General features: G+C 39.2%; 1 protein-coding gene across 1 annotated transcript; it reads left to right on the top strand.

The window, feature by feature from the left end:
• The first annotated feature begins 6,027 nt into the window (after positions 1–6,027).
• LOC134601900 (extracellular calcium-sensing receptor-like) lies at positions 6,028–15,922 on the top strand. Its single transcript, XM_063446405.1, has 6 exons — positions 6,028–6,080; positions 7,864–8,155; positions 9,514–10,344; positions 10,744–10,971; positions 14,228–14,357; positions 15,009–15,922. The coding sequence occupies exons 1-6, from the start codon at positions 6,028–6,030 to the stop codon at positions 15,920–15,922; spliced, it is 2,448 nt and encodes an 815-aa protein (XP_063302475.1).
• The last annotated feature ends 4,587 nt before the right edge of the window (positions 15,923–20,509 follow it).

The raw sequence follows: 20,509 nt of genomic DNA, 5'->3' as shown, positions 1-20,509 counted from the left end.
AGAGCAATTAAGTATAATGACACTCACAGTAAAATGTTGGGTTCTGGTGAGTACAGAGTTCCTGTCTTTAAGATTTGCAAAGTAATGCAAGAAATGTCAGCAAGTATGAAATGTTTCAACACTGCTGTGTTAAGCCATGAACACAGAAACCTTAAAAGATTCCCAATAAACGTGGCTTGCTATTCTCTCATTAATTATTCTTTATTACATAAATTCAAAATCTACAAAAACACTGAAGTAAGAATTTAATTATACTGAACTGTCCAACTAAATAATTAATGTTTCAGCACAGAAGAAGTATTTGTTACGTCTGGATAAAGTCACTCATGAGTCGAAAGCTTGACAGGTCCACTTATTAAAACAGCTCAGAAAGCTCAGTATCTTCATGTATCTGCTATGAGTGAGGAACTTGGGAGTAGAAGGACATTATCAAGCACCTGTGTAGAATGATAATTATGGGATTGTTAATGCCTTTCCTATTAGTATTACTAACAATTCCCTCCACAACCATTTGTCACTGAAAACCGTTTTTATATCTCCACAGACGCAGATGTTTACGTGGACCATTTGTTTATAAAGTGAGAACACATGCCGCAGATCTGTACAATGGGTAGACACAAATACAATAATTGGCACCATTAAGAGAATGGAACAAAGGCAAGGGGAGGATTCTAGTTGTAAAAGCTCAGAATCTCCCTTATCAAATTACTGTGCTATTCCTTTGATTACAGTTCCCAGGCTGACTGTTCCTGTTTGGCCTTCAAGAGATGTTATTCAGCAGGTCGGTCCATCAATGTTCTCTCCAGCTGTTCTTTGAAACTCTGCACTCTCTGTAACCTGACCATGTCCTATAGCTACATAATGCATTCCGTTTAACATCTAGGCACATACACAGTCTCTTTTGAGTCTTATAGCTATATTCTTCCATACCTGATGATGTCAGATAATTTTGGTCTGTTTTTCTTTTTTTGTTTTTATATCTTTGTGTTGAGTATACAATTGGTTCTTATGTAAATGAAGATTGTTACTGTGTAAACAATTTATACACAGCTAGCACACATGATGTTTTATGGAGAACAGATAAGAGAAACAGAAACAGTTAACTCCTTCACTACTAAGCAGTTTAAAAAAAAAACACACACCCCTAGAGTCTGCAGTTGTTACAGTGATTTAAGTGTTTCTTTACATCTGATTCAATATGATGCAATAGCATCTATTTGATATGTTACATATGAGAATTTAAGGGACTAGTAAGATATTTGAGGCATTAATACAAGTACAAAGAAAAATAATAGGTTTGTTTTTTTCACACAAAACCCAGATCCAAAGGAACTATCCCTGGTGGAAGGTCTGAGCTTGAAGAGCATCAGAACTGCAGGGCTATCATACCAAACACAAGCCCACACTATGCTCGGATAGCACAGTTCCTTCTTGCTGCTTCAATGGGGCAGTGGCGTGGTATCAGATATCCCAACACACCTCCCACTGCTTTTCTTCAGCCAAGTGTGGTACAGTGAGACCGCAGCCTACGTCCCCTGTATGTACATCTGTCTTGCCTGCCAGTGTTCTCCTGAGTTAAGAAATATTAACAGTTTGTAATAAAATCTACAAAATGTACACCGTTATCTCTAATTCTAGATCCTCAATTTATTATGTTTTAATACACATTTTTTTATCATAGGAGAGGTTTCCACTTCTAATTCTATGACTGTTTCATAAACACACAAATGTGTATTTTGCATGTACTCTTTGTGACAGAATTTTATCACTTTTCAGTCTACAATTAGTCTAACATATCTACATGTGTTATCACAGGAAACATTGTTGATATATGGACAATCAAAGGGGTCATCGAGATGATCATGTTTTTGACATGTTGTATTTGCAGATTCTGTCTGGCATATCACTTCATCATGGCCTTTCTGTATAAGGCAATCTGGCATTTGATCGTGTTTCTCCTCATTCCAGTGTTTTACTCTGAAGACCATCAATGCAGACTGCCCATCACAGAGCTCAGTGGGATGCTGCAGTCTGGGGATATAACAATAGGTGTGCTGTTACCTCTGCATCTTGGAAACGTCTACCATCAGGTCCTCTTCAGCAGAAAGCCACCAAGAACCAAGTGTACAATGTAAGAGTATATGTAATGCTGTAGTAAATTCTGTAAACATTACTCTTTATTACTTTGCTTAGTTAGAGTTTTTCTTGTTTAGATCTAGGTATCTTGTCTCTGTGTCTTCTGAAATATACCCAGATTTTAGTAACTCCTTCATTATGGCCATTGTACAGAGTACTGCTCTACAACTTATGCCTTTGTTGATGGCTGTTGTACATTGTACAGTCACCACTAAAATTGCTCTTTGTGGTATATGGTGCCGGTGTGACTTACTAAAACATTTCCCACTACCTCTCTACAGTGCTGGAGATGTGACTCCCACAACGGCACTGAACAACATATATGATGGCAGTGCAAGCCAATTGCACAATTTTGGAACTGTATCAAAAAGTTGTTCATTCCTCTTCCAACCCTTAGCATACATATTAATGAATCTACCTACTGACATACCCAGTCACATACAAAAGCTAATTCACCATCTTTTATTGACAGCCCAATACTTAATAGCACGTGCTTGCAAATCCCAGTTGGCTCCATCCAGTTCTAATTTGCTTTTAGAGATAGACAAAGAGCACATTTATGAAAACCACTTTCCTCCTCATCAAACCACCATTGATGCTTGGGAGGTGTGGAGCTCATGGATATCGGTACACCCTAGATATTTGTAACCACTATCCTCTATCAATTGCTTTAGATAACCTCAGATCAGTCTTTATTTTTAAGTGATACAACAAATGTAACTTATCCATAGACTCCCACCGGGATATAGACACTCTGTATAATCCTTCTATCCACCATCTTATGTAACATTACAGTCCTTGAATCATTGACATGCACAAGCTAGCTAGTGTCTGAAATAAGAGCTTAGTACACTACTCATGTGAAAATTGTACTCTGAATATGTGCATGTTAAAACTGCTGAATGCCCCTCCCCTCACTTCTCCTTTGCTGAAATAATCCATCCACCTCACAGGTGTGGCATATCAAGATGCTGATTAGACAGCATGATTATTGCAAAGGTGTGCCTTAGGCTGGCCACAATAAAAGGCCACTCTAAAATGTGCAGTTTTATCACACTGCACAATGCCACAGATGTCGCAAGTTTTGAGGGAGCGTGCAATTTTCATGTTAACTACAAGAATGTCCACCAGAGCTGTTGCCCGTGAATTGAATGCTCACTTCTCTACCATAAGCCGTCTCAAAAAGCATTTCAGAGAATTCAGCAGTACATCCAACTGGCCTCACAACTGCAGACCACATGTAACCACGCCATCCCAGGACCTTCACATCCAGCATCTTAACCTCCTAGATCATCTGAGACCAGCCACCCAGACAGCTGATGCAACAATTGCGTCTGGTACTTTGGAGAGATGTTCTCTTCACGGATGAATCCCGGTTTTCACTGTACAGTGCAGATGGCAGACAGTGTGCATGGCATTGTGTGGATGAGCGGTTTGCTGATGTCAACGTTGTGGATCGAGTGGCCCATGGTGGCAGTGGGGTTATGGTATGGGCAGGTTTATGTTATGGACAATGAACACAGGTGCATTTTATTGATGGCATTTTGAATGCACAGTGATACCATGACGAGATTTTGAGGCCCATTCTTGTGCCATTCATCCACGACCATCACCTCATGTTGCAGCATGATAATGCACGGCCCCATTTTGCAAGGGTCTGTACACAATTCCTGGAAGCTGAAATCATCCCAGTTCTTGCATTGCCAGCATACTCACCAGACATGTCACCAGACATGTCACCCATTGAGCATGTTTGGGATGCTCTGGATCGGCATATTCAACAGCGTGTTCCAATTCCTGCCAATATCCAACAACTTTGCACAGCCATTGAAGACGAGTGGACCAACATTTCACAGGCCACAATCAACAGCCTTATCAACTCTATGCGAAGGAGGTGTGTTGCACTTTGTGAGGCAAATGGTGGTCACACCAGATACTGACAGGTTTTTGGACCCCCCCCCCCCTGACCTCCCTGGATCCCCCCAATGCAGTAAAACTGCACATTTTAGAGTGGTCTTTTTTTGTGGCCAGCCTAAGGCACACCTGTGCAATAATCATGCTGTCTAGTCAGCATCTTGATATCCCACACCTGTGAGGTGAATGGATTATATACTATTTGAAAGAAATATGCCTTTTGTGTACATAGAAAAAATCTTAGATCTTTAAGTTCAGCTCATGAAAAATGGAGGCAAAAACAAAAGTGCTGTGTTTTGTTCAGTGTATATCCATAGTGATCACCAGAATTACCTGCCATGTTCTTACAGTTCTACCTAGACCAAGCCACCCCCTACTTGGGAACACTCTTGAGAGGCATTAAAGTTTGGAAAATGGCTGATCTTTATTAATCAGAACAAAGGTTTTATAAAAACATGCCATAAAGGGGAGTCTAGGAGTAGTATCATTAATTACCAATCAAATATTATCAACTATTAACTAATAACAAGGACATCTCATGCGAGCAACATGGTAACAGCATGTAACAAATCACTGCTCTAACGCTTATCTAGGGGGCATTACTAGGTGTGGACTAGGAGGATGCATGGGTAGTGTCTTATTAGAAGAGGGGGAACAAGAATGGTCATGTGCAAAATTATGTATGTGAAGTCCTTGCAATATACAAGGCTGTTAGTCTTGTGATTTCAGCTGAACAGAAATGAACCCCCTCACTCACTGAAAGTTTTTTTTCTCTTGAATGTGACACATTTGTAAAATAATCCTGCTGGCATAGACAATTTAGCCTCAAAGTACTTCAGTGAGCTAAAGTGCTTAGGTTGATTGTAGTGTTAGTTCCTTTACATTGAAAATCAATTCAATGGTCATATCTGACACATTTTATAGAACTTAGAACCTTTTTGTTGTTGACAACAACAACACAGAAAGCTGTAGTGTTAATATTCTCACATGCTTAATGAGTCCTAAATATAGTCTGAGTTACAATAGGACAGAACAGAAATATATCCATAGTGAAATCAGTTACACTAGTACATGGGAGCTTGAGTCTCGTATTTTATGTTTTTTTAGAGAATTTCTGTGTTTAGCTAGCTGAGTTTCCTGACATTAGTGTGAGCAGTGGGAAATCAAGGGGTAGTTAATATTTGCCCCTACCCAGTATTGATTACATTTCATATCACAGTATATGGGGTAAACAAGAATTAGAATCAATTCACCAAGATCCACGGGGTAGAGGAAAAGGAGCAATCTTGGAGCCTCCTTTGAATAATATTGGGGGGTAAATTATGCACACAAGATAACTTTATCCTGGCAGCAGGGATGACATTTCCTGATAACTTGGCTGAATCAGGTGTTATGTATCCCCCTGTGCTCTGAACCCCACCTCTCCTGTGACATAGAACTGTCAGCATCAGCCCCTTTCTGCCTCTGCCCTCCTTCTAAGTCAATGCATTTTAAATGGCAGAATGAGGAGAGAGAAAAGAGTAGAATGTGCTGAGGCAGCTCTGTGTCATTGAAAAGGTGGGCTTCTGAAGATTGCCGCGAGCAGTGGGGATGAAACACATCTCAATAAACACCAGAGCCAGCTGAGGCAGCAGGAAGAAAGGTGCTAATAGGAGGCACGAGTACTGTAGCCCCAAGAAGAAAGCGCAGCTTAGCAGAGGGGGCCTTGACAGGGCTTGGAGGCGGGCTTAGGTGGAGCAGGGGTTGGTGATTGACAGATCAGGATTCTGGGTAGGCTGATATAAATGTAGGCCATTTTATAACACCTCATTACTAATTGACTTACCAGGCTGAATTGGTCCTTCCCTCCCTCCCTTTAGTGTTGGGTTTTATTCTACCCGCTTGGTCACAGCGACGGGCTAGTGGAAGGAAAGTTAAGGGGGTAACTGGCCTGCTTAAGGAAGCGTAGAGCAAGAGTAGTGAGTTGGCTGTTTCAATATGGACTGGTTACCTGTTGGTAAGATGTTGGTGGTTTCGAGCTCGGTGGTAAGGTATACCCCTGCCAGGATCGTGTGGAAAATGTTGGATCTTGTTTTGTTATACTTATGGATTGTTATACAATGTTATGTTATGTTATATGTGATGGGTCATTGCCTTGCGAATTGATATGTGGAAAATGATAATGATGGATGTCTGAGGATGTGGGGGTGGGCAATGACTTTTATGTTATTTATATATTATCATTATTATTATTATTATATATTATGAATAAAAGCTGTGGACATATTGACCCATACCCTAAAGTGTCAGTGTTTCATTGGTGTGGGTTGGAAAAAGGTAATGGTCAGCTCCTCCAGCCCATATGGCGACAATGCACCTGTCATGCTGCCCTGTGTATTACCTCATGGGCAAGATTTAGTAGATAGTACGCGTGTGTTAACTGTCTCATGAGTATGAACTACTAAATTGTGCTCACAAGATAATATAGCATGCACACAATAAGTGCAAAAGAATTGGCATTTCACCTCTGGGGCGCGCAAATGCGCTCCTGTAGAGAGGTTTTCTTGACTTTTTTTCTTGACTATTTTCTGCCATCAAGTAAAAAATGGCAGGTCCAGCTAATAATCTGACTCCAAAATTAATATTATCTGCAAAATGTTTAATTTTACTGGCTGGTACTCTTTGCGACTTCTTCATGGGAGACCTCCACTTTAACATGACCAAATAATTATCATTCTGTTCTTTTATGTTCTTGTCCATTTCATCCAGAACTGACTAAGATAATTAATATACAAATATTTTTGAACAGACACTATAAGCACCAAAGCATTTTTTATCTCAATTAAATGGTTTTAGTGTATAGATCATCCCCCTGCAGTCTCACCTCAGCCTCACCACTCCTGGCTAACACTCACACTGCCTTCTTACATCCCAAAAAGTGTTTTTCCCCATTTTGCACAGTGTGCTAACTTTGTAAGTTCTTATCTCCTGCTTTCTTAATAGCTTGCTATAAATTATACGTGTATAATTTAAGGTCAATTAACAAAGCAGGAGATAAGGACTTCTAAAGTGAACACACTAATTGAAAATAAAACCATGTTTTTATGTTGGCTGTGTGAGTCACAATCAGGTGGTGTGTCTAGGGATGCATAAACAGATACAAAGTGCTTTAACTCCTAAATGCTAGAGTACTGAGCAGTAATACTGCAGGGGCATGATCTATACACTAAAACCACTAAATTAAGCTAAAGTTGTTTTAGTGCTTAAAGTATTCCTGGCACTATAGATTTCCCATTTGACAAGGCCCCTCCCGCAGCACTGAAGGGGTTAATAACCCCTTCAGTTACTTACCTGGGTCCAGCGCCAATGTCCCTCTGCGCTGGCTCAACTCCGCCGACGCTCCTCCCCCACCAACGTCCTCACCCACCAATGTCCCCCACGCTCACATTTGGATCTCCACATAGGAGAGCATTATTCAATGCTTTCCTATGGGGAAAATCTGACATTGGAAGTCCTCATACAGAGTGTGAGGACATCCAGCATCAGATAACAGACCAAAAGTCTGTTTAAATTCTGGAAGTCCCTCTGGTGGCTGGCTGGTGGCTGGCTGGGTGATGGGAGCTTGCACCGAGACCACTTCAACGAGTGTCCCTTTAATTTACAAATGTGATTATTTGTTATTGTGTTTGATATAGCAAACCCAACACCCATTGTATTTTTCTTCTTTACATTAAAACAATAACATATTTTGAACCAAATTTTTTTAATTTAGTCAAAATAAAAAATATGTCTCTTTTCCTCATTAAGTATGGTACATTTTTATATTTCTTCAAGGTTCCACTTTGAGAGTTACCAGCAACTCCAAACCCTGCGATTTGCTCTGGATGACATTAATTCAAATCCACATATCCTCTCGAACATCACTCTTGGTTTTCAAGCATATGATTCATGTGCAGTTCTTCAGTATGACCTACAAGGTGCTTTGCAAGTGTTGACAGGACAGGAAAGCGTCATCCCAAATTACCGATGTCTTAATGATGTTCCTCTCTCTTCCATAATTGGACCTGCTATCTCCACACACTCAATTCTTGTGGCTCATGTTCTAGGAATCTACAATTACCCACAGGCAAGATTTGCTCAAATGGTCTTTTATGCATGTATGTTACTCAGTATCCATAACACAAATCAAGAAAATCAATACTAGATTACAGTCTTTGAATATAAATATGTAACAATACTTAATAATTTCAAGATACTTCTTATGTATGGCTATTTAAGATAATTTGTCAATCTGGAATGTGTCAGCTACTTTAACTTTGTTACAATATATTTCTTAGAACTATTCAAGTCAACAAGAAATTGCAAAATTTACCAGGCCAGGTAAATAAGTAATTTATTTGCAGGTGTTAAACTTTACATATTTTATTAACCTTATCAAGCTTTGTAGCGGACCACGGGTTACCTGGCTGGTTACTTCTGCTAATTCCTTCTCTCAACCAGGCTGGACCCATTAAAACATGCAGACAACCATTCCCCCAGTAACCAGACGAAACATAGTTCTGGGAGTCAACTGATTTATTTCAGGCCACATATGGTTTTTATGCACATGGGGTCTCCAACACAATAATACAGGGTTTTCCTTCCCAGGGTTTTCCTTCCCTTTGTGCCTGAGAGATAATTGTGTGAGAAAAAACTATAATTCAATTATCTCTCAGGTACAAAAAAAATACAAAATATACAGTACTCCAAAAGTACCCCACCATAACTAGGAACCCCACAAACAATATATCCCCTAGATAGCCCTGATCTGAGTGTATAACATAACCAAATATCACTCAGATCGGTTTGGTGGAATTGGATTACCACCGGGTTAAAATTTTGACCGGCCGAACACAAGGAGATAGCCCAAAACAGATCCAGGTGAATAGGTGCCCTGGCCAGTCTCTGTTCAGTGGTTCCTGTGTGAACACCATGCAAGGGATTCTCTTAATTTCAGTGTACCAGTGCTCCCCCTAGTCGGTAATTCCCATCTCCTGAACATCATTTGCATAGTAGGTTGGGATGTAGAACGGGCAGTGGTCTAATTGTTATTGGGGTTCGTGTGAGTGCCAAGCCGCAAAGAGTTCCAAGCACTCGATGACCAAAGAGTTCCAAGCACTCGACGACCAAGTTCTGCCCACGTTTGGGAGACAAAATGGCATTCGGTTATACGAAAGGGTGGCATTCATTAATTACTTCCCTTCGGTTTCACACTTAAGTTGCTGGTGTGAACGTTCTAATGGGGTACAGGGGTGGTCCTTGTTCAGGAGTCGAATGTAGAATGTTTGTTTACCATAACTCCCTAACAAAAAAAGACAAAACATTGAAATTGGCGGTAGGTTCCACCACAAGCTTTCCACATCTTTTTGGAGTTCAGTGGACTGTTAGTATCAGTTTAATTTGAAAATATATGGTATTTTATACCTAGTGTTAATTTTTCAACAGATCAGCTATTTTTCAACCAGTGCCCTCCTCAGTGAAAAAAGAGAGAAATCCTCTTTCTTTAGGACTGTTCCCAGTGATGCCTTCCAGTCTAAAGGACTTGCACATCTAGTGTTGCATTTAGGTTGGACTTGGGTTGGATTAGTAGCTACAGACAATGACTATGGACAACTGGGAATTCAGCTTCTCCGACAAGAGATAGTCAAAGCAGGAGCATGTGTAGCTTTTACTGAAAACATTCTAACAAGTTATCCAAACCGCAATGCTCCACACATAGTCAAAGTAATGAAACTATCAACAGCCAAGGTTGTGGTTATTTATTCCACCGACTTTGATATTGTTCCTCTTCTAGATGAGATGGTAAAGCAGAACATCACACAAAACATACTTGTTGCAAGTGAAGGTTGGTCAACATCTACTGTAGCTTCTTTGGGTATTTTTTCAACACTTCTTTCTGGTACAATCGGTTTAGCCCTCCATAGTGGAACAATACCTGGACTTAAGGAGTTTCTCAATATGATCCATCCCTTCATGTCTTTGGGAAGAGACTGGGTAAAGATATTTTGGGAGAAAGCATTCAATTGCAGGTTTGTGACTGATAAAAATGAAACAGTATATCTAAACACATCCATGAAAGAGTGCACAGGAGCAGAAAATCTAGGACATTTGCAAAATGCATACAATGATGTATCCAGTTTAAGAGCTACTTATAGCTTCTACAATGCAATCCAAGTTGTGGTCAAAGCTTTGGAAGATATGAAAAACTGCAAAAAAGGAGAAGGACCATTTTCTCATGGGCTGTGTGCTGACATTTGGAATTTCAGGCCATGGCAGGTAACATTTAATTTAAGTATAAAGAAGCTAAGATGTGAGCAAAATGCTTCTTACTTGCCCATCCCACATGAGATCTTTACGTAGCATTAAATCAATTAATATAATGCAGCCCTCTTGGTTTCATATATATATATAAATAAAATTAATTACGTTCTGTGCATATACATTTGTTTTATATTCAATGCTTCTTTTATGTGTAGGATACTGTGCTGTGAGGAAGGCACATATCTCATCTACATAACATTATCATCATCCATCCATCCATCCACACATCCCAAGAAATGTTTTTAAGTTTATTATCTTCAGAAAATACCAATGAAAGACATTAAAAATCGCAACTGAGATGCCATCTTTTTATTACCATGGAGAAACTCAGTCTTCATATTGCTTGAATTACAGTTCCTTCACTATGTGAAAAAGGTGAGGTTCAAACTGAACAGTGGAAGAACAATCTACTTTGATGAAAATGGAGACCCACCTGCTGTCTATGACATTATAAATTGGCAGCTAAGTCCTAGTGGTGCCATGAGATATGTCAAAGTGGGCAGCTATGACACTGCAGCTCCCCAGGGTAACATCTTCACCATCAACACAAGTGCCATCATGTGGTCCTCTGGAGACAATAAGGTATGACCATAAATAATACATATATCATTCAAATCAAAATGTAAACTGAAGGGTTTGCATATCAGTAAAAAAAAACCTGTCTTTAGCTACAGTAAACCAGGCCATACAATAAACTGTATCATTCATTCAAAACATATAAAGTCACTATTTATTCTATTAGAGTGGGACTAGATTCCACTCTAGTAATTGGAGTAGTGAATTATGTTTTGTGTAAATAGTTACACTTAATTACTCAATTATACTGAGCATTACTCAGCGACCCCGTTTTCTGTAGTTTATCCTGCAGATCTGTCACTCAGCAATCCAATAAAACACACTAAAACTTAAGACTTGTGTTTGTCACTGCACTTGTATAGACTCTGAATGGATTTTATGAGTGTGGAAAAACTCGGAAAACATTGTATAACTGTTCATTTATTTTCAACATAGGAGTTGCAAAACCACAATACAGTAGGGAACTAGAGTTTTAGTACAATCAAAGTATTAAAGGAGTACTCTACCGCCCAAATGAAAAAAAATTAAAATAAATTAAAACTTTATGTAGTAGATAAGCCCCCAATGAAAACATGCACACATTTAGTAATGCATTTTTTTTTATTGAGGGCATATCTAGAAACTCTGCAAAATCTGCAGATACCTGGTCTGAATACTTTGCAAGCCCTGCTTCTAATCCCGCCCAGATTTTCTGTGGCTGTCCAATCACAGGCTTCCCATTACAGCTTAATGAGAAGTATTTTCAAGGCAGGTGCTCTGAGCAATTGTCTGCCATTTAACCCCTTTAGGACCGGCCTGTTTTTGCGATGTTTGTACGTTAAGGACCAGAGCAGTTTTAACACTTTTGTGGTGTTTGTGTTTAGCTGTAATTTTCCGCTCTCTCATTTACGGTTCCCATACAAGTTATATATTGTTTTTTTCAGGACAAAAGGGGCTTTCTTTACATACCATTATTTGTATTATGTCCAATATTGTATTTAAAAAAAATAATAAAATATGGTGAAAAATGTAAAAAAAAAACATGTTTTTGGACTTTTACTTGAAAAATCTTTTACTTATCTACAAAAGCTAATGAAAAAAACTGCTAAATAGATTAAAAATTTTGTCCCGAGTTTAAAAACACCCAGTGTTTACATGCTTTATTGCTTTTTTTTGCAAGTTATAGGCCTATAAATACAAGTAGGAAATTGCTGTTTCAATATATATATATTTTAAATGTATCAATAGTGACCTTGTAACACCGTTATCTGTCATAAATCCCCGAAACACACCTAACATGTACATATTTTTTTTAAAGTAGACAACCCAGGGTATTCAAAATTGGGTATGTCCAGTTTTTTTTAGTAGCCACTTAGTCACAAACACTGGCCAAAGTTAGCATTTATATTTGTTTGTGTGTTAAAAATGCAAGAAACGCTAACTTTGGCCGGTGTTTGTGACTAAGTGGCTACTAAAAAAGGCTGAACATACCCCATTTGCAATACCTTGGGTTGTCTTCTTTTGCAAATGGTATGCCATCATGGGGCTAATTCTCATTCCTTGGCTACCATACGCTCTCAAAGGCAACCTAACCAATCCGACAAATTTCAATAAAAAAAAAAAAGTAAAATCAAGCCTTATATTTGACCCTGTAACTTTCACAAACACTATAAAACCTCTACATGTGGGGTACTGTTATACTCAGGAGACTTCGCTGAACACAAATATTAGTGTATCAGAACAGTAAAATGTATCACAGCAATAATATCCTCAGTGAAAGTGCTGTTTGTGTGTGAAAAATGCAAAAAAATTCACTTTCACTGACAATATCATCGCTGTGATATGTTTTACTGTTTTGAAACACTAATATTTGTGTTCAGCGAAGTCTCCCGAGTAAAACAGTACCCCCATGTACAGGTTTTAGGGTGTCATAGAAAGTTACAGGGTTAAACACAGTGCTAGCAAATTAAATTATCTGGACTTTCGGCCTGGGTTGGCAGGCAGGTCCCTCAAATTGCAATCATTAAAATTACTTAATTAGGTAAAAATATTACATAAATACACATGTAGAATTTTAATATATATACATATTTATATATTTGACGTCTACGTGTATATTTATGAAATTATTTATGTAATTATGTATATGGACATATGTATATTTCGTATTGTTTTTATTTATTTATTTATACATAGATATATATATATCATTACATTCTAAGTATATTTTGATATAAATATATATATATATATATATATATATATCAAAATACTGTTAGAATAAAATTGCATATATAAATATTTTTTTATAATTATTAAAAATTATTTTTATTTTTTGTTATTTATTTTTATTAACATATTATTTGTATTTTATAATAATATATATATACCATATATATAGCAATTATATATATATTGTATATATTCGTGTGTAATTTAAATATAAGTGTATTTTTATATTAATATACGTATATATAAATATAAAAATACACTTAATATGACATTATATATATGATACATATACATATATTATATATAGATATAATACATGTGTATATATATCATATATATATATACACATATTATTTATTTATTTTTACACTGATTTTACACTGTTTTTTTTTTACTTTATTTTTTGGATTTTTCACTTGCAGGGAGACTGCCTGTCAGCACAGACAGTCCCCCTGCAGGCAGATACACAGACACCTATTGCGGTCATGTGATCGAGTGATCACATGGCCGTGGGGTCCTGATCTGCCATGGGGGGACTGCCCGGGCAGACAGGCAGTCCCCCTGGACCGAGTGGAGCACTGATCGCCGCCGTGGGACCGACGGCGATCAGGTAAGTAGCCCCAGACCGTTATGACGGTTCAGGACCGTCAGCGGTCCAAACGCACGTTTTACCGCTGACGGTCCTGAACCGTCAGCGGTCCTGAAGGGGTTAAATATAGCTCCACTGAGCTAACCAAACCAGGAACGGTCCTCTGACTGATATTCCAGAGGAATAATAAAGCTGTCAAATTCTATTAAAATCTGCAAATTTTGTAAAATGAAATAAAAAAAATTATAATAGCACGCTCTAGTGCTTTAGTGGTCTATAGTGTCCCTTTAAATAATACCATCTACTTTTCTGTTTTGGTGTAGTTGTCAGAATGTAGCTTGTTTTATGCAGTTCTTGTTTGTTTGCATTTTTCTGTTCAAAAGGACCAGATGTTGATTCAACACATTTGTCCCAGGAAGTTATGCTAGTCAGAAACTAGAACTTACTGAATCCTAAAATTCCCCCCAGGTCCCAGTCTCAGTCTGCAGTCTCAGCTGTCCTCCTGGCTTTTGGAAGGCATCTAGAAAAGGAGAACCTGTCTGCTGCTTCCAGTGTGTCCCTTGTCCACAAGGAGAGATCTCAAATCAAACAGGCAAGTTAATAGCTTAATTTACTAATAAAAGTTATTAAAGTTTAGTGCTGCTGTCCAAATATACTTTTTCCAAATATAAACTACACAATATTGTGTCCTGAGGGTAGTAAAGGGTTTTGTTGGGGATCACAATTCACTACCCTCAGGACACACGATTCATTGTGAATAAGTGTGACTCTAAAAAGTGAATATAAAAATGTGAGATGTTAAGTGATATTGTTGGATGATGAAGGACTCCTAATAGTGAGCTTTTATTTGTGTATATATTTCTATTATACATAATAATTGTAAGGTGGTGCACTAACGCAAGTCAATAGCTTCAGAATAAGTAAAAATATACCCCTTGTGCTCCATTTACCTAAAAAAAAAATTACTCACTGAGCAGTCACAACTTGATCTAGTGATGTTGGTGCATCGAGAATCTTGCATATTCTGTATCGAGTTCTTATGGTTTATGCTAACAGAAATACATGGACATATAGAAAAACAAAAAGTAAATTAGTATTGAGTACTGATAGGAGGATTTTTTTATATAAAGAGATATTTTTATATATCTTTATTAGAATCAAAGCTTGATTTCCACAAGATGTGCAGCATAATAAATGCTTGTTTGTGTAAGTTTATCCCACTCCATATAATATTATCTTCCAGACTCTTTCACCTGCGTTCAGTGTCCATGGGACATGTGGCCAAATCCAGAGAAATCCAAATGCCTTCCAAAGACTATAGATTATCTCTCCTATGAAGATACATTGGGCACTACGCTGGCTACTGCAAGCGCCATCTCCTCTTTGGTTCCAGTTGGAGTTCTGAAGCTTTTCATACAGTTTAAATCAACCCCTATAGTGAAAGCTAACAACTATTCTCTCAGTTGTCTCCTTCTGGTGTCTTTGTCATTCTGCTTCCTCAGCTCCTTGGCTTTTATCGGCTACCCTCAACCAAAGAACTGTCTTCTGCGTCAAGTTGCATTTGGGATGGTTTTTACTCTCTGCATCTCTTGCATCTTGGCCAAAACGATCATGGTGGTTTTTGCCTTCATAGCTACTAAGCCAGGCAGTAACCTAAGGAAGTTCTCAAACCATTGGGTATCCTATATGATTATTATGATATGTTTACTGGTACAGTTTATTTTGTGCATTACTTGGTTGTCAGTCTCTCCTCCTTTTCCAGAACAGAACACAGGGACCCAAAACAAACTTATCATTCTTCAGTGTAATGAAGGCTCAGCCACTGCCTTCTGGTGCATGTTAGGATACCTTGGTCTCCTGGCAACAGTCAGTTTCATTGTTGCCTTCTTGGCCAGGAGACTTCCTGACAGATTCAATGAAGCCAAGTTTATCACCTTTAGCATGCTGGCCTTCCTCAGTGTCTGGGTTTCCTTTATTCCAGCTTCACTCAGTGCTCAGAGCAAGTACACTGTGGCCATGGAGATATTTGCAATCCTGGGTTCCAGCTGGGCCTTGACAGTGTGCATGTTTGTTCCAAAATGTTTTATTATAATGTTTAAACCCAATTTGAACTCCAGAGAAAATCTCATGAAGCAATTCAGCAGTCCAATTGATTAGGTTTAATAACAAGAAGATACATTGATATGTAACCCATTTGTATGGTTGTTGTGAACAACATTCCTTTATAAATCAAATTTTTTTGCATCATGTTTTAGTACCTTTTTTAATTTGCATCATAGTATACAATTTATAATAATTCTGTTAATGCTATTTTTCATGTACCAACTTTTTTACATATACAGTTTTGCTGTGGAAATACATCTGTCATTATTGTTGCAGTATTGTAAGAGGGCCATTCAAATATAAGTACGTGTGGGGGGCGGAGCTAGCAACGAACCCGGCCAGACGAAAGTCTAAAGAGCTCCGACGCGAACAAGCGATAAACGGCCAATTTGACCCGCAAAAACCGAGGCAAACAGGCTGGCACCTACCCTGGAGGTGGACACACAATCATGGGCCGAAAATCTAAAAAAACCAAGTCGGACTGGGCATCTAACAGCCGAGATATCGGCGAACTCCTGCGGCGCGCACAGCAGACCGCATGGCCCAATATGGCGCCTCCGGATTAAGCATCCTCTTACTCCTCCGAGGACTTCCATACAGATCTGGACGGAGGAGCCATGCTGGGAGCAGTGCCGAAGGTACGACCTACCCCACCTGCTGGCCAAGAACCAATTACTAAAGATATGCTGCAATCCATGCTAACAGAGCTGCACTCCAATATAGCAGCTGACATTGCACAATTTAAAGAGACAGTAATTGGGGCACTCACACGACTCACGGTCCTAGAGGCCACCTCCAGCAGCCAAGAATCCAGAATCACTAAAGTGGAGCGGAGGCTTGAGAAGTTCCACTTGGCCCAGAGGGGAATGGAAGCCAGGGTCGACAAACTGGAAGACCCGAGGTGACGGCACGACCTTAAACTGAGGGGCATCCCCGACATAGTGAGTACGGAGGAAACGCCGCATTACATAAGGTGACTCATATCCACCCTGCTACCGACCAAACAGGCAAAGGCACTTAAATTGGACGGCATGTTCAGGCTACCAACACCAAAAAACACCCCTGACACTGCCACGGCGGACCTTATTTTGTGCTTTCAAACCATGCAATGGTTTGCCTTAATCTCTTCAGCAGTGAGAGGGAAAACCCCCATCCAATTCGAAGGTTCATCCCTGCTTATATTCCCTGACCTAACCAAAAAGACACTACTTTGGTGCAGATCTATGAAACCCCTTCTCCACACCCTAAGAGACCAGGATGTGACCTACCACTGGGGAAACTCTAGACATCTCATACTCACCCACCAGGGAGGCACCTACAGGGCCAAGAACCCACAAGAACTGGAGGACGCTATGCGCAGCCTGAAGCTGCTACCTGAACAGGACACATTGACCTCCCGTCTCCGCAACATGGATCCGTCCAGGATCCCGTCTTTTACACCAAGGTCACTCTCTGAACACCCACCTGGACCACCGGTAACCTGACAGACCTGTGACACATAGTCCGGCTGCAGGAGATATCTCCACTAACAAGCTTGAAGGACTATACGTGACCACAGGAATATGCCGACGAACTGCATACTGAATGCTTCATAATTCTCTAATACTATGTTCATGTTTATTGGTTGAATAGTTATCCATTGCTGAGATCCTACTCAACCGAAATTACCCTCCACATCCTCTGTAACAAACTCTGTTAACTCAACGGGGAATTGATACACCCCGACCAGGACACTATCCTGATGAATCTACTAAGAGGGTGCACGACACTCAAGATGCCCCCACCCTCCCCACTCTTGACATTACGAAACATATGCCCCATGGTTATATTGTGGGAGGGAGCTACCTTGCACTTAGAGTATGGTGTACATCTTGTTGGACACTACCTGTTAGGCCCGCATGCTTAATTATTCATAAAAAAAAACCTCACACCACTCCGTATTTACCCATACATAATGTCTAAACAATATGCCTGTGTTAATGTATACCAATGTGATGAACAGATCATTTGTTGCATACTCACGAGTGGAGTGAGGCAAAAATAAAGAATTAAAAAAGATATATATATAAGTACGTGTAACCCCTGCTTACCCATCTTTAGTGAAGGTGGTGCAGGCTGGATAGTCACCACTCCACAATCACTGTTCATAGAGTAGGTTAGATGAAACTGGAACGCTAGATGCAGGGTACTAGAAGGACACAGGAACACTGTACACTAAATAAATCTAAATCCCATAGGCTGGGAGACACCAGGACCAGAGGTTAGTCGCAACCCAGTAAAAGGTTAACATGCATTAATTCTCCAGTCAGTACACTATTTGAACAGTGAGGACACTTGGTGATGAGTTGTCCAGCAATACATAATGTGAGGGAGTGCTGTCCCGGGAAATGTGGTTCTTGGGGACATTTTTTACATCCTGCCTCTAGTTCTTAGAAGGCTAGGGAGTCTATCTTGTTAGCTGAGTATAATGCAATCAAAAGCCCAGACAGGGTGGGACTATTGTAAGGGTCATTTCATTGCATGGAGTACTCCCTGGTCTATGAATCCACAATTCTGTGTATAAATAGCTGTGTTATGTGCACTGAAGATGCATGCTACTCCCCTACATTCTGTCTCAACTAATGTGTGGGGAAAATCTATAATCACTGCTTTACAGAAGAGGCCAGAGCTATTACTAAGGGGTATACAGAGACACTCAGGAGAGCTTTGGCTACTGGATCTGGCGTGCTCTAATGTCTACCGCCAGCAGCGATGAGGCCAACCTAACAGATGTATTCAGCTTGAGTACATGAGCTCCGTTACACACACGTAAACAATTATATATATATATGTATTAAGGCCGTTTGGCCTGTATTTGTGGGAGGGGCTTAAATTAATTCACTCCCCTATATAAGGGACACCCCTTACCTGACTCATATCGTTTGAGGTCAGCATCAGAATGCTTGCTCCCTTTATATTATCCTACGCTTATGCTGGATCCTTACTCCATATACGGCTATTTGCCCCTTACACAAATATATATATATATTGTCATGCCTTAATTATGATATCCTCTTACTTCCTGGTTCCACGGAGCTTAGCCACACCTCTTTATGACACGGTCTCCCTATTTAATCCGACCGCACCAGCTGATCGACGCTGGATTATTGAACTACGTTCCGTACTCACGAACCGGCTGCAACATCATTGTGAAAGCCCTCTGTTACCGGACCGGACTGGAAGACTTAAAGTTCCCTTCACCTTTCCTCATCCACGACTAAAGCTGAACTCTCACCATTCAGGATAAACCGCCTCTGAGGAGATCTCGGGAACCAGTGTTCTATGTGCCGGAAGCTAAGTAAAACCTCTGTGATAAGCGTTGCATCTCAAAGCTGTTATTTCCTGTCTCCAAAGTCCTTCGTTAAAACAAACTCGTTACAGCTAACTTCAACTCATACTTTGTCTCAGTTAGCTGCATCTGTCTTACTTCAGTTTAAGTCTATGGAACAGCTATTGTAACTTCTTATCATCTAATTAATTAATACTACTAAAGGACTCTTTCTGCTTCAGTCATCGTTTACTACTTAAAGCTACAGTGCATATAATTGTGGACTTCAGTTATCGTTTACTACTTAAAGCTACAGTGCCTATAATTGTGGACTTCAGTTATCGTTTACTACTTAAAGCTACAGTGCCTATAATTGTGGACTTCAGTTATCGTTTACTACTTAAAGCTACAGTGCCTATAATTGTGGACTTCAGTTATCGTTTATGACTTAAAGCTACAGTACCTGTAAATTGGAATTAAAGTCAATACCTTTTACTTTTTATAATAAACATTCAAACTATAAGAAATCTGCAGTTGTGTTCCTTCATAACAAATGTTTAGACGTGACATATATATATATATATATATATATAAATAAAGAGTTATATAGTCTTTCTAATTTAAAATACTATTTTAAAAGCATATAAATAATATCTTGTATTATTTTGAAATTGAAATCTTTTACAATATGATATATTTGTCCTTATACCATTACATTTTAACATTTAAAATGTATCTCACACACAATTACTGAATGAAAAATATTTTGCGTTAATATTTTTTACAGTTTTAATTGAGCGGTGGGTGGGGGCCAAATATAAAAAATCCCCCCCCCAGGTGACCCCCCCAAAAATTACCCCTACCTACCCCCCTCATCCTAAAAAATAATGAGGGGGGACCCTTGTCTAAATACCTGTAAAAAAAAAAATAGACTTACCATTTGATGTCTTCTTTCTTCTAAAATCTTATTTTTTCAGCCCCAAACCGGGGTCTGGAGTGCAATAATACCCTACATGTATATCTTTTCCCCTATTAATGTCCCTAATTGAACCTTAAATACAACCTCTATCCAACCCCTAATCCAACCTCTAATCAAACCCTAATCCTACACTAATCTAATCCATAATCTAACCTTTAATCATACTTATAATCATACTCATAATCCTACTTACTATCCCAGTCATGATCCCACCACCTAATCCCACCTTTCAAGGGATTCCCTCTGTTGATGTTAGTTTCCACCTCATGTGTTCATGTGTTAATAAGTGGGTACGGGCTTAGAAAAATATCTCTCTGAGATTTTACATGTTAGCTGACAACAGCAAGGTGATTTG

The sequence above is a fragment of the Pelobates fuscus genome, chromosome 3 (assembly GCF_036172605.1).
Source record: "Pelobates fuscus isolate aPelFus1 chromosome 3, aPelFus1.pri, whole genome shotgun sequence".
In the NCBI taxonomy this organism is placed as follows: domain Eukaryota; kingdom Metazoa; phylum Chordata; class Amphibia; order Anura; family Pelobatidae; genus Pelobates; species Pelobates fuscus.
Note: the sequence above shows the minus strand (reverse complement) of the source record. Positions and strands in the feature narration are given on the sequence as shown.